At 43.0% G+C, this 14682-nt stretch overlaps 1 protein-coding gene across 5 annotated transcripts in view; it reads right to left on the minus strand.

Annotated features, from left to right (window-relative positions):
- Positions 1 to 21: 21 nt before the first annotated feature.
- The window catches only part of MCF2 (MCF.2 cell line derived transforming sequence), a 73333-nt gene continuing 58672 nt past the window's right edge, over positions 22 to 14682 (minus strand). For all 5 annotated transcript variants that reach the window (XM_081847913.1, XM_081847914.1, XM_081847912.1 and 2 more), the window contains 8 exons: positions 13174 to 13266; positions 12427 to 12505; positions 11292 to 11355; positions 10288 to 10394; positions 9759 to 9871; positions 8891 to 9003; positions 5927 to 6027; positions 22 to 2507 (listed from right to left, as the gene is read on the minus strand). In XM_081847913.1, coding sequence (XP_081704039.1) covers positions 2467 to 2507; positions 5927 to 6027; positions 8891 to 9003; positions 9759 to 9871; positions 10288 to 10394; positions 11292 to 11355; positions 12427 to 12505; positions 13174 to 13266 — 711 coding nt within the window. In that variant the 3' untranslated portion in view covers positions 22 to 2466. The remainder of the gene's footprint in view (positions 2508 to 5926; positions 6028 to 8890; positions 9004 to 9758; positions 9872 to 10287; positions 10395 to 11291; positions 11356 to 12426; positions 12506 to 13173; positions 13267 to 14682) is intronic.

A 14682-nucleotide genomic window follows, 5' to 3' on the forward strand; every position in this document is an offset into this window, starting at 1 on the left:
CACAAAATGAAAATGTCTCATATATATATATATTTTATTTAACAATGTTTATAATTCTTTTTAAATATAGATTTAACACATTTTTACAAGTACATTTACAGTATAATTTCTAGGCAGGGCAGAAACCCTTCTGGTTTAGTTTCGATATACATTTTACAGCTCAAGTGGTAAACCTGGCTACTCTTAAGGTGTCGTCAAAGATTTGTGCAAATTTTTCCAAAGTCCTAAGAGTACAATCCTAAATGTGTCTACTCAGAAATAAGCCCAGCGGATCTTATTCCCAGGTCAGTGGGTGCAGGTTGTAGCTTAAGACTGTACATTCAGGCTTGCAGAACTAGCCAGCTTCATAAATAAAATAGTGCACAATTCAGAACTAGAAAGACACAATTGAAAGGCCAAGGTGTGTTGTGGTTGCCAAGACAAAGTATTTAGGTGTGGAGGTTTGGGGGGTTTTTTTTGAAAAGTGATCTCCACAGCATGACTGGCTTCTTTCTATATGGCAGTAATCTACAGTAAAGAGTAAAGAAAAAAGGAACCCATTTTATATCTAACTAGTAACTAATGTAACTTTGGATGGTGCTTTATAGAATATCTGTTAAAACGGTCCATTTGGAATTCTCACAAGGGGCCCACATATTCTAGGATCCTGCCATTCATTCTACGGTGTCGTTTTCTTGCAGAGTGGTGAACAAGCCAACAAATGGCACTGAACAGAACAACAGAATTGTAGAGTCAGAAGGGACCCAAACCATCACCTAGTCCAGTGTTTCCCAGACTTGGGTCTCTAGCTGTTTCTCCCCCATCGTCCCTGACCACTGGTCCTGCTAGCCACCGATGATGGGAGTTGTAGTCTAAAAACAGCTGGGGGCACAAGTTTGAAAAATACTGATCTAGTCCAACTGCCTGCAATGCAGGAATTGCAGCTAAAGAATCCCTGAAAGATGGCCATCTAACCTCTATTTAAAAAACTCCAGTGAAGGAGATTCAGCCAACTAATATATCACACAGTAAGTATTAGCATTAGAGGTGACAATGAAATGGATGGTTGGAGGAGAGAAACTATCCCCGCCCCCAATACACACATTACCAGTGTTTTTCAAACTTATGTCCCCAGCTGTTGTTAGACTACAACACCCATCATTCCTAGCTAGCACGACCAGTAATCAGGGATGATGGGAGTTGTAATCCAACAATGGCTGGGGACCCAAGTTTGAGAAACACTGCATGATTAGGCTGATGAAATGTGTGCTAATGCACTGTGGCAGTACAAGCTTGGAATCTGTGGTTCAGAAAGCCAAGCCTGATTTTTTTAAAAAATGTGTTTCTCCCCTTCACATTGTGGTGCGTAAGAAATAATAATATTAACTGCAGCTTACCGAGACTGTATCAGTTCTCGTTTGCAGGCATGCAACCAAACGCCTGTCTTGAGCCGTTGTGAGTAGTGAGGTCACAACACCTACCCTGTGTTTATTGTTCCCATATGAAATTTGAATTACACACATTACATAGAACTACCTGTATGGACACATGGATGCTAAGGGCAGAGATAGAATGAAGGAGCACAACAGGAAATAAATTATGTAAACTTCATTTTAAAAAGAATGAAAGAGAGGGGACATACTCTCTCTCCTCCATTCCAGCATCACGTCATTCTCAATAACAATGCTGAAGATTACAGTCTTAGCACAAAGAAGAACATTGCTTTTTTAGTGCAAACAGGGACACTGAACTCAGTTATGGCACGTGTGTTCCCCAAAAAATCACAATGTAAACTTGGACACTTACTAGATCACCCAGGAACTCCAGGGAACCCAATGGGTGTTTTGACAATCTTGAGTTGTCAAATATGATCTTGAACCACATCCTACAGATACCCTGGGCTCTGGATCAGAACCTTAGTGCAAAAGGAGACTCCACTCCTTCGCAAGAGTATTGCATCATCCAGCCTGAAAGATGGTCATATGTTGTTGAGATATATTCATGTCTGTTCCAGAGGGGCAACAACCAATGAACTAGAAAACAGCTTATTGTGACTATGTGGTCTAGACCCAACTGAACATAGGAAAGTGCAGCCAACCGCAGTGACGTGTGGTTGGGAAACACATCTTCAAGAGGAAGCATCAGGCATCTTAATAAAGGCAAAAGAAACCACCCAATTAGTTATTAAATGTAGTTCAATGGATGCCATGGAGAGGACGGGGAAAGTCCACTTCATGTGAAAACAAAATGGTACCCTATTTTCCATTGGTGGAAGGAGGTGGGAATTAAATATGCCAAAAAACCAAAAATGACTTATACTGATGGCCATGGGGAATGTCGATGGAGCTGTGATGTGCTGCAAATGTTGATGGATGACAGATAGAGAGGTGGATCTCCAGCCATGGGTAAGTCCTCCCTCTTGAACAACCACTTCAAATCGCCACTGCAGCATTCAAACATGACATGATATGAGTTCTCCCTTTAAATTCAGGGGGAGCTTAGCTTTCTCGTCTTATACACGGCAGCGTCTATAAAGCAACAAAGAGTAACATTAGCATTAGGAGGAGCGTATTCCAAGAATACATAGGTTCTCACGACCATGCAGCTTATAACTCCTCCATTCCCGAAAGCACAAGGCAGCGTAGGACACTTATGGAAAGGAACAAGCTGGCCAGAGGCAGGCTGCCTTCTGTTCCGAAAGCCAGCAAGAACGAAAACTCAGTTCAACAACTCTGCATTCCACGGACAAGTCACAAATCATTAAGGCTACATAGACACGCAACTTAAAGTGCATAAAGAGTGCAATCCAGTGCATTTAAATAGCTTTGCAATTTGACTGGCTGAGGTTCTGCTACAATTCCTTTCCCCGAACACCCCCCCACCCAGCCCCTCGATAATTGCAAAATGTTATCCAGCACACTTGTGAAAAGTGGAAATGAACCCATAGTTGTCTCCAGCTGCTCAGGGCAGACCCAGCGCAATTAATGGACCTACGTTCATCATGTCCATTCATTTCAATGGGTCTACACTGAGTAGAACTGGTGTTGGGTGCAACCCCTCCCCTAACCCAATTCCAAACCACCAAACACCAGCTAAAAGGCAAGTTCACTTTGTTAACACAAAGCTATTGGCCAAGATCCTCCCAATAAACAAAACTCTTATCAGAGATTTAATAAACTGGCACCAAACTGGCCTATTAACAGCTGTCAGTTCCCAGAGGGAACAGACCCAATATTCCCACTGAGATGCCATCAAGCTGGTCATACTTTCTTTCTTAGGTGCCTTGAATTCTGGACATATCTTACAATGTATTTGTCAAGGTTACAGCCCTAAGAACCTGGTTTACGAATTGCAGCCCATCAGGTGTTAGCTCAGCTTTTTTTCTTTTGGCGAATCTAGGCAAGATTAGGCAATCTGCAGCATTTGTGCATTCTTTGGCATAAAAGATAATAAGGTGGGATTCATTTCGAACCATGACCGTTTAAGTGAGAACTATGACTTTGAGATGCCAGGCCACAAAGACACGGAAGCATGGAATTAATGCAGCGTGCAAAAATTCATTTGAAAGCAGAATAGACCAGGAAGTTAAGGGGGCGGGGGGAGATCTCTTATTAAAAGTGCTACTTCTTGGTTGGATATGATATAAAGGATGGAGTATAAAGTACATGGTCATGAGAGACTGCTTTACAGCAGGTAAGGAACCAGCCACATTTTGGCCAGCAGAACAAGCCATTTGCTTTTTATTATATTCCCATCTTTTCCTCAAGGAGCTCAAGGAACTGTGTGTGCTTCTCCCTCTCCCCATTTTATGCTTACAACAACCCTGTAAGGTAGGCTAGGAGGCCACCCAGTGAGCTTCATGGCTGAGTGGGGATTTAAACCCCTGGCCTCCAAGGTGTGATACTCTTGCCATGACATACCAGGCTAGCTTACTGTGTCTACTATGAGCCAACTGAGCCCACTTTATTCTTCCCTGCTTAGAGTTGTATCCAAACCAATTGTTATGGCTTGTTTCACTCCAAACAAAGCAGTTAGATAAGTGTTTCCTCAAACTTGGGTCTCCAGCTGTTGCTGGACTACAATTCCTTTCATCCATAGCTAGCAGGACCAGTAGTCAGGGATGATGGGAGTCCAACGGCAGCTGGAGACCTAAGTTTGAAAAACACTGATTTAGATAAAACCAAGGTTTGCTCTTAGCTCACCAATCCTACTTTGCATGAGCGAGTGGAATCATGGTTCTTTGGTTCAGGTGTAATGGCAAGCCAGCAATTGTGTCTTGTTTTCCCCACATGCTAGTGGGGAAGAGTGGAGCTGGTAAGATTTGCTTGTGCATGGTAAACTGTGGGTTATGGCTTACTTTGATGTGTAGACACTGCCCATATATCTAGATAACCAGCACTGCCTGCTCTGACAGGCTCCCTATGGTCTCAGGCAGAAGTCTTTCATATTACATATTACCTAATCCTTTAAAGAGGAGATCCCAGGAATTTAACTTGAACGTAGGAAAATCTCAGATAAAGAAGTCTTAGGTGGATTGGTTTGGATTCAAGGCCATACCATAGTTTAACACTGCAAGAATGAGCTGCAGTGAACCTTGCAAATCTCTCTCCTCTGTCTGCCCTCAGCCCCAGGATAGCAACAAGGTGAAGTTTGGAAACTTTTTCTTCCATTTTAGATTTTTAAAAAAAGATTTGACTATGTCATCTACATGCAGACAAACAGTGATTAATCCTAATTATGGGTTAGTTGCAACTAGTCAACTTCAAACCATGGTTTATGAAGCTGGCTCGTTTCAACTAACTATAATTAAGAAAAACACAGTTTAGGATTTGTGTGAACCACTAAACAGTGGTTAATTTAAAATGGAAGTGAAGACTTTGGATCTCCTCTTCCTCAGGGTCATGCTGGATGTGAGGGGAAGTGCTTGTTCTCCTAATGCTAAACAACTGTTTAGGTTTACGTCCTAATGCAACCATTATCTCCTGGCTTTCATCTACACTTTATCCTCTCCCAGTGTAAAAAACAATAAATTGACAAATGAACCCTTGTTTCAAAAGAGACAGTGTGCCCAAGTGACAGCAAAAGGCCCTGAATCATAAGAGGAAAAGAACTGGGGAGTAAACAAAAGGTATCCCATTAGAAACAAAGGTTCTGGACAAGAGGTGAAGGATTTCAGATATGCCTCTCTGTTGAATGCCACTCCCTTTCCAAGACCCACAGGTCTCTGCCTCCACCCATCCTCTGTCACTTGATATTAATATTAGCACTGGATCAAATATATTTTTTCTACTCAGAAAGAAGAAAATAACTTGCAATTAACTGAGTGTAGAGGAATGTGTGGCCATTACTGGAGCATGGATGAAAAGTCCAGCCTTTCTACGTAGAATCAGGTTTTTCACACAGAATCTTAGCTGAATGTATTAGCTGTCATTTTGAATGAGCCAGCATGTTCCTAGTCCTCATTATTTGCAGAGGAAAATGTGTGTGTGCAGGTTCTGCACACTAGAGGGCTTGAACAGCCCTCTCGTGAACCAGGGAAGAAGTGTGTCCTGGTGGTTAGTTGTTAAGTGATTACATGTTCGCCTGGATTAGATGTTAAGTCTCCTGCCTTTAGCACTTATTACCATTATTATTATTATTATTATTATTATTATTATTATTAGGCAGTTCCATATTTGCAAGAAGTAAAATCAAAGTAAGCAAATGAAAAGGAGAGGGGAAAGATTGTATCATACTACTGATAACTTTTCGAAGCAATTCAGATAATTGATTTTTCTCCCCTGCTCAGCGTAATTCAAAAAAAACTGTGGCGAAAGCCAGGATTTCCTCTAAGCAAGCAGCCAATGCAAAGCAGCCAGAGCCTCCAAACTCCTGCAGATTCCAGTTCCAAAACAGTTCAGAGTGAGATACATATATATATAAATATATGCTCATCATCACAGGATACCTGCATCTCGGGCATGGCGAACACGACAGTCCCCGAGAATGATTTGCAAACTATTGATGGGCACCCAACCTTCTTTTCTTCGGTTGAGGTTTTTGACCAGCCTTTTAAGATGATAAAAGAAAAGAAAAAAATATGCATTAGAAAGGTGTACAATAAAACCAATGTTTGCATATCTATACACAGCACGGGGGGCGACCAAACTAAAGCACAGTTTTATGGCACCTTAAAGGCTAACTCACTATTATGGCATAAGCTTTCGTGGATTTACATTCTTAGGCTCATGAAAGACAAGGCAACCAATGGCTATGAGCCATGATGGTGTTGTGCTAACACCATTGTTAGAGGAAGCGTGTCTCCGAATACCAGCTACCACAGTGCACAAGTGGGGAGAAGACCAAGGTCCTCATGTCCTCCTTCCTGACTTCTTATTCAGGCACCTGGCTGGCCACTGTGAGGCCAGGAAGCTGGCTTAGATGGGCCTTTGGCCTTGCTCTTCTTATGTTCATAAGACTAGAGCCCAGATCCATAAGGCAAGGGCCATAGCTCAATGGCAGAGCACTTGGAGGGCATGCAAAAGATCCCAGGTTCACTCCTTGGTATTTCCAGATAGTGCTGGAAATTTGGGGGAGACAACATTGAGCTCTAGGTCCAACTCAGTTTCCTATGGAGTGGGATATCAGTTGCCAAGTGAATGAATACACAAGGAGGTGGGTGGGGTATGTAAAGCACAGAGTTAAATGTCAACAGCATGTTACAGTCTGTGGCAACCCAGTTAGAGCCATCAGGTGTCAAGGAGGTAAAGAACTACACAACTTTTAGAAGACATCTGAAAGCAGCCCTGTACAGTGGATGCTCGGGTTGCGAACATGATCAGTGCGGGAAGTACGTTCGCAACCTGCAGCGCCGCGTGTGCGCATGCGCGGGTTGTGGTTCGGGGCTTCTGTGCATGTGCAATGTGTGATTTAGCGCTTCTGCACCGAAACCTGGAAGTAACCAGTTCCGGTACTTCTGGGTTTGGCACAGTGCGCAACCCGAAATCACGGAACCCGAAGCGTCTGTAACCTGAAGTATGACTGTATTGGGAAGTTTTTAATGTTTGACATTTTATTACTATTTTTAATACGTGCTGGAAGCCGCCCAGAGTGGCTGGGGGAAATTATTATAAGTGTGTAGAGTGTTGACAATAACTGGTGAAAGAACAATAATCTTTCAGCACTGCTGAGTAGTTTAACGATGGTAGTGAAACAGCAAGCTTTTATCTCTATTCTAAGCCACTTAAGCTCAAATTATATTGCCATTTAAATCACCAATGCTAAGTTTAATTGCTGAAGGTTTGCTTAGCACAGCATTGAGCTGGTTGAATTCTCACAGGCTGTGCTTTTGAATTCCATTCCTATTTAACTCCAGTCTCTCATCTATCTACCTACCCACTATCTACGTATGTATGATATGTGTGTGTGTTGTGAGTAAATTCAACCAACCTCTTGCACTTGGAACTCGGTGTGCAGAGTGAAGGTGAATGGGACACAGCTGTGGGCAACCTGAGGAAGGACTGCTTCAATTTCCTGTACACAAGAAATTGTGTACAGGAATATATTTTAAATATAGGAATTAAACAACCAAATAATCAATCAAAGTATGTATTTAGCAAATGAGGAGCACACCATGAAGCGGCCTGTAGTCTAATAAAGCTAATAAAATGTGTTAGTCTCAAAAACAATTAGTTTCTTTAAAAAATAACATTTGCTAGTTGTGGATGGCACCCATTGGGATTGGTATGGTGTAAGGCTGGAGTCCAACAGCAGGTAGTGCCAGAGCCAAGGACTGTCTGAGCCAACTAATTCTGGTTTTGTCCTCATCACTTTCTCTGCTGAGTTCTAAAGGGGCAACACTGAGACTCAACAGGGAGAAGCTGAATAGCCATGCCATCCCTGAGCTGGTTGTAAGGAGCAAAGAATGCAGGTGGGAGGCTGGCTGAGGGCAGGCCAAGGTTGGTGGGGCAGTGCCCCATTTGCCACAGTGGACCAGCCTTTCCTGTTTGTTAGTCTTTAAAGGGCCACGAGACTCCTTGTTGGTTTTGCAGCAACACAGGCCGACATGGCTACACCTCTGAAAGAAGTACCGTATTTTTCGCCCTATAGGGCACACCTTGTTTTTTTTTGGGGGGGGGGGGGAATAAATAAATAAAAATTTATTTTCTCCCCCAGCTCCCAGAACAGGCTGCTATCCACAAGCCTTGCGAGCTCGGCGGGAACTCCCGCCAGGCTCGCAAGGCTTGCAGACATCTGCGCGAAGCACGGGGCGCGCTCCAGAATGCGCCCCATGCTTCGGGCTGCAGGCTGCTGCTCGCAAGGCTTACGGATAGCTTCCTGAAGCCCGGAGAGTGAGAGGGGTTGGTGCTCACCGACGCCTCTCACTCTCCAGGCTTCAGCGAAAGCCTGCATTTGCCCCATAGGACGCACACACATTTCCCCTCCATTTTTGGAGGGGAAAAAGTGCGTCCTATAGCGTGAAAAATACGGCACCTACATATTACCAGATTCAAGAGATTACAGCTTCCTCTTCACTTCTCATTGTTTGTGTATTGAAGCTATTTCTACACTGCCTTTCATGTAAGAATCACAAAGCAGTGTACCAAAGTTCAATGAAATCACACCGAAATGAAACTCCAGAATAAATAAAGCAGCAGCCAGCATAAAGCCAAAACAAACACACTGGGCTGTGTCTGGCATTCTCAGTCTGCTATTGGGGAGTGAGTTTCAGTGCTGGTATCGCAGAGGAATCCAGTGTGACAGCTGCACTAGCAGAAACTCATTGCACCACAGCTTGTGTGATCTATTTTGCAACAAAGTTATCGGAAATGTGCTTGTGTGTTCTCTTGGGCAACAACATTCCACTGGGACAAAACATTTTGCCAGCAGAACAAGCTTACAGCTGAGTGAATTTAACTTAGTGGGTGCTCACCATTGTCCTTCTCCATCTTCGTGCAATAGTTGAATCACATCCCCATTTTTCACTAGCAAGTCTTCTGAATCGCCCATCTTGCAGTCTGCCAGGGCTTTATATTTTCCTGGGGACTGAGACATCAGGAACAAAGATACGGCTTATTTCCAGAGAGCAGTGCCAGCCTCCCAGGATGCCAAACCTCCCCTTACAAAAGAATAAATAAATAAACAAACACTCTCACACACTGCAAATCTAATTAGAGCAAGGCCACATCTATGTGTTTAAAGTACTATGATATCATGACTTCCTGCAAGGAATCCTGGGAACTGTAGTTCATTAAAGGTGCTGAGAGCTCTTAGGAGACCCTTATTTCCTGCACAAAGGTACAATTTCCCTTGGAAAGAGGAGTTTGTTGTTATTATTCAATAACAGGGAGAAGCAGCAGTACTGGGCCCAATGTCTCATGGTCCACAGAGTAGCTTCAGAAATGCACAGTTCCCAGTAACATAGCATTCACCCGAAACAAATCTGGTATGTGTATTCTGCAAACTTGTGTGTCTGTGTCAGGTACTAAATCTGCTATTCAAGTCATTCTTAGATAAAAATTGTTATAATTGGTGTGTATGTGTGTGTTAGTTGTTTTTTAAAAAAATCAATTACAAACGAATTTGATGTATACGGGAGAAACAACAATAAAAATATCAACAGTAATAACAATAGGTTACAGGTACAGAGCCATCACAAAAAAGGGAAAATATAACAGGAGCAATACCAGTTGTGATTCATGGATGTTGATATTTTTATGGTTAAATCACACCAAGATGTTTTATAGGAAGTGATTCCTATGTGGAAATAAATCAATAAACAGTTCAACGGTTCAACTAACCAACTGGTTCCCATCTTCTTCTTCCGTGTCAGAACACGTCAAGAAGTAGTTATGGCTGGACCAATCATCAAGTCCTTCGCAGATTTCCAAAGAATGAGACATTCCTGGCCAAGCTGCATGGGGAGAAAGGGATACACGATCATCACTGCTTACAAGGTCACTTGCAGAACATTACTACAAAATCCGGGAGGGTGAATCTCCAGCTCCTATCATCCCAAACCACTGGGCCATGCTGGCTGGAGATGATGGAAGTTAGAGCCCATCAACACTTGAAGGTTGGGGTTTTTCTGTATGCCTCCTATGGGCGGTGGGTGCAACCAGAAATGGGGCATGCATCGGGGGCAAGCACTCGCTTGCTTCCCCCTCCCCATATGTAGATGTGTGACCAGGGAAAACACACCAACCTAGCTGGAGAATGGACAGATGTCCCTAGATACATCTGGGGAAGAAGAGACAACACAGAGGCAACACAGAGAAAATTGCACACTTGGGCCAAAGAATAAAGAAGATGCTATCAAGCTGCACATACGCCTGCTTGGCTTGTTCTGCGGTGAGGAAGCCACGCTCTCCAAGGCCACGGGGCTGGTACGCTCAGAATCGTTTTCCTCTGAGCTTACGGAGGCTCTTGGTTGTTTTCTGAAAACACACAGAGTCTGTTTAGAGAAACTGAGGCAACAAGACCGACCAAACCATGAGCAGGTAATCCCAGCAATACCAATGTGGTGTCTATTCCTAAGCATATGCAGTGGGGGTGTAGGTGCTGATCCCCCCTCCCATTCTGGGTCCTGATGCAGTTCCTCCAAGCTCTCCACTGACTTTGCCAGATACAATCAAAAGCAGTGGGTGAGAGTTGTCTTTTGAGCACTTTACATGATCAAGCTGCTATGAAATAGGTGCACTTCAGTTTTTAGCCCCTATAAATGATTCATGTGCTTTATAGTATAGATTTATTAACGGCTATATATTCCATGATATACGATTGAGCTGTTAAGAACTATGCGCACTTTAAATTTTTTAGCCTCTGTGAACTTACGTGTTTGTTTCAATATTTTGAAATTGCAAGCTATCATACCTGCCTTGGGAGAAATGCAGTCTATAAATCCATCAATAATTTATATACACTTGGTTATTTTTTGTACCACGCAGTGGCTGCTGGTTATATTATTGCTGGCATGCAATTGCACTGGAATGTTTATTGTATTTGTCATTAATTGATACGGTTTAATGATTGATAGTTTGTTTTATGATGACTTTAAAATGTTACAATGTCCATACTGAATTATTCAGTTGAAACTGAATTACTATATGTTGGAATTCTGTGTTATGTTTTGAAATTGAGTAGTGTCTGATTGTTAATGTAACGATACACTGATTCACATTTTAAGAGCCACTTGGAGCATATTTATACAGAAAATCTGCATACAGATTTAAATAATACATACAAATTTAAGGAGAGAAAGGATTGAACCGGGTGGAGCCCAGCATCCTGATGGGCAGAAATTAGCTATTTTGTCTCAGGCCCTGCTGACTTACCCATCACTCAGAGGAGGGGAGAGTTGGATCTGGTCTGTACATGAAGGAGGTTGTTGCTTCTCAACTGTGAATATAATGCAAATATGGATTAGCTTGTTGTCATGTATAAGGCGAATGTTCATAAAATTAGGTGATGGAGACCATCAGGTGCATAGGTCTGGACTCAAAATCCTGAAGCAGATAAGTCCTTGGCTTGATGCTGCAGGCAAATGGTTTATGGACCTCCCCTTTTAACTAGCCCTGCATGCTGACCTCATTCTTGGTAAATGTGGGTTTAAATTTAAATTTCTCCAGTGCCACCTATTCATCTCAACCAGGGGTACAATATGTTTTGTGGTCTGAAGGCTGGAGAAAGATAAAGCATGCAGATTATGGATGGAAAAAAATATTCTATGGATAGAAAACAAATTCTATCTCAATCAGACTCAGATTTGCAAAGTGGATCCTCAGTGAGTGTTTGGAGATTTTTCCAGAGGGGAAAGCTAAACTGCAAATGTTTTGAAAGAGCAGTTCATTCTATTTCCCTTTCTTTTAATTTTCAAAATTGTTCTACAGCATAATTCCATCAATGCACCATTTTACAAGTTAAAACAAAGCCTATTTAATATTTTGTTTTTCAGGTGCAGGCATTCAGAAGCTGCATGCCAGAATTTGAATTTCTGACCAAATTTAAACTGCAAATGTTTTGAAAGACCAGTTCGTTCTATTTCCCTTTCTTTTAATTTTCAAAATTGTTCTACAGCATAATTCCATCAATGCACCATTTTACAAGTTAAAACAAAGCCTATTTAATATTTTGTTTTTCAGGTGCAGGCATTCAGAAGCTGCATGCCAGAATTTGAATTTCTGACCAAATTTAAACTGGGGCAGAACATACCAGGTATCTGAATCCTGGAATAAATGTCAGAATGGAAGTACATGATTTCTCACAAAACTTTGGTGAGATCTTGGAAGACCTCACTGGAAGTTGATGCCACACAATGCAGGTGAGAGAGTTGTACTGGTACCAGTGGGGCAGCAACAGCAGGAGGAGTTTTTCCATTTCTCCTTAAGCGGCAAGACAGGACACACCACCCCTGCTATTCATAACAGGGAAATCCAGAAGCTCCACCCTCCAGCCAATCCTCCAAGGTACCTTTGATGAGTTCCTGCTGCTTAAACAAAACCTTTCTTATTTCATTTAGCCATGCCATCTTCAGCTCAACCGTTTGTGCCTGGCAGAAGAAGAGAGAACAATCACTTCTCTGCTACCAGAAGTTAAGAAACATGCCCCTCCCAAAAACAACCAAAGGAAGGTGTGGAAAAAAAGAATAGGTGTTGACAATCCCATAATTTATTCATCTATTTTGATTGATTGATTACACTTATATACCACTGTTTCCTCCATGGAGCTCAAGGCAGCATGCATAGTTTTCTCCTCCCCATTTCAGCCTCACAACAACCCTGTGAGGTAGGATAGGCTGAGAGATGGTGACTAGCTCAAGGTCAACCAATGAGCTTCATGCAAAAGATGTGAGGAAGACCAGTTAGATCAGATTCTTTTTTTAAAAAAGCTGAGATAAATTCACTAAATTGGCCAGTGGAGATTATGACAGTGAAAATGAAGCCTCCGTGGCTGAGGGCAGTATATCATAAGAACATCAGAAGTATTTGGCTACAGGATCAGACCAAAGGAAGGCCCTTCTAGTCCAGTGTCCTGTTCACACAGTTGCCAATAGGATGGTCTGATCCTGCAGGGCACATATGGCTGCAAACAAGAGGCATGAATATGCTGCAGTAACTTACCTGGACATAATTTGAGGAGCAAATGCTTAACCTGGTGGAGCCAATGGTCTGGCTGGGGGGGGGGGGGAGGGAAAATCCTTACAAAAGCAAAACAAACCTGAACAACATAGACCTCTTCCCGACCGCTATACCAGATCTCAAACTTCCGATGGTCTCCTTTCACATTTTCAGTGATCCCAACAGCGCTCATCTAAAAATAATAATAATAAAAAGCACTTATAGTGATTCAGTGATGGACAGACAATCTAGGTGGGCGGCATTATATTTCTGCATGCTTTGACATGGGCCTTCATTGGATGGGAGAGTGCATCTCTTTTACAGAGAGCCAGCGGTGGTGTAGTAGTCAAAGAGTCAGACTAGGACCTGAGAGACCCGGGTTCAAATGCCCCACACAGCCATGAACCTCACCGGGTGACCTTGGTGAGCTAGCCACCTTCTCCTAGCCTAACCCACCTCACAGGGTTGTTGTGAGAGGCTAAAATCAGGCAGAAGAGAGAGCCAAGCACACTACCCTTGAGCTCCTTGAAGGAAAGGTGGGAAATAAAGGAGCAATCAATCAATCAATCAATCAATCCATAGTTAACAGCCTTGTCAGAAACAGAGCCCCTGCCATGGAGGAAGGAGCTCTCAAATACTCTGCACCCTCTTGTGGGGCTCCAACATTTCATGTAGACCCAAACTCAGGGCAGCAGTAATACCATTTTCTCTGACCCCTGAAGCTAACCAGGCTCCTCATCTGGTGCCCCTGAAGCCTCTGACTCCTTGTCCAGATCACAGCTAGAATTGGGGGTCATGGCATTATTTATTTTTATTTATTTGTTACATTTTTATGCCACCTTTATCTTCCAAGGATCTCAAGATGGTCTTCCCCATTTCATCCTCACAACAGTGAGGTAGTTTAGGTTAGGAGGCTGTGACTGGCCCAAGGTCACCCAGTGAGCTTCACGGCTGAGTGGGGATTCAAACCCTGTTCTCCCAAGTACTAGTCCAAAACTCTAACCATTACACCACACTGGGTCTCTCCACTCACCTTCTGGCCAGCATTATGAACTCCCTTTAAGCAGCTAGTTTACTAGATCTACATCCCCTTAGGGACCCAGGTGGAAGGGGGGGGGGGTAAGAACCCAGGCAAACCAGTCACTCCTTATAAATATGAATAAGCTGTTTATAAATAGATGTTCAGTTTACAGTTCCCATTGTTCACCCTTAATAAAACACTCTGTGTTCTCCATGCGCAAAGAACAATGCTGTCAGGTGGCCTGAGACATTAAACCAATGAGGCCACCTGGCTAAACCTTCTGTTCCTTCCTCTCTGTTTTCTCTTCTTGGCATGGCTATCATCAGCTATGGAAGGCAGCCTCAGGGACACAAGAAGTCATTTGCCAATTAAGTTTTGTTTCTGCAAAATTGGTTTCCAGGCACTGCTGAGAAAACAAGCTGTACCACCAGTTTGGGGAGCTGGGGTGCCTTTGTCTCACAGCTGTGGCTACTCTTGCACAGAAATGGTCTCCATGCTCTGGTAACTTCCAGACAGGGCTGTTGCCATGTGCTCGACATGGGCCTGCCCCTTAAAGGTAATGTGGAATCTTGAATTGGTCCAGAATTC

This window comes from Podarcis erhardii, assembly GCF_964252035.2.
Source record: "Podarcis erhardii genome assembly, chromosome: Z".
NCBI lineage: Eukaryota > Metazoa > Chordata > Lepidosauria > Squamata > Lacertidae > Podarcis > Podarcis erhardii.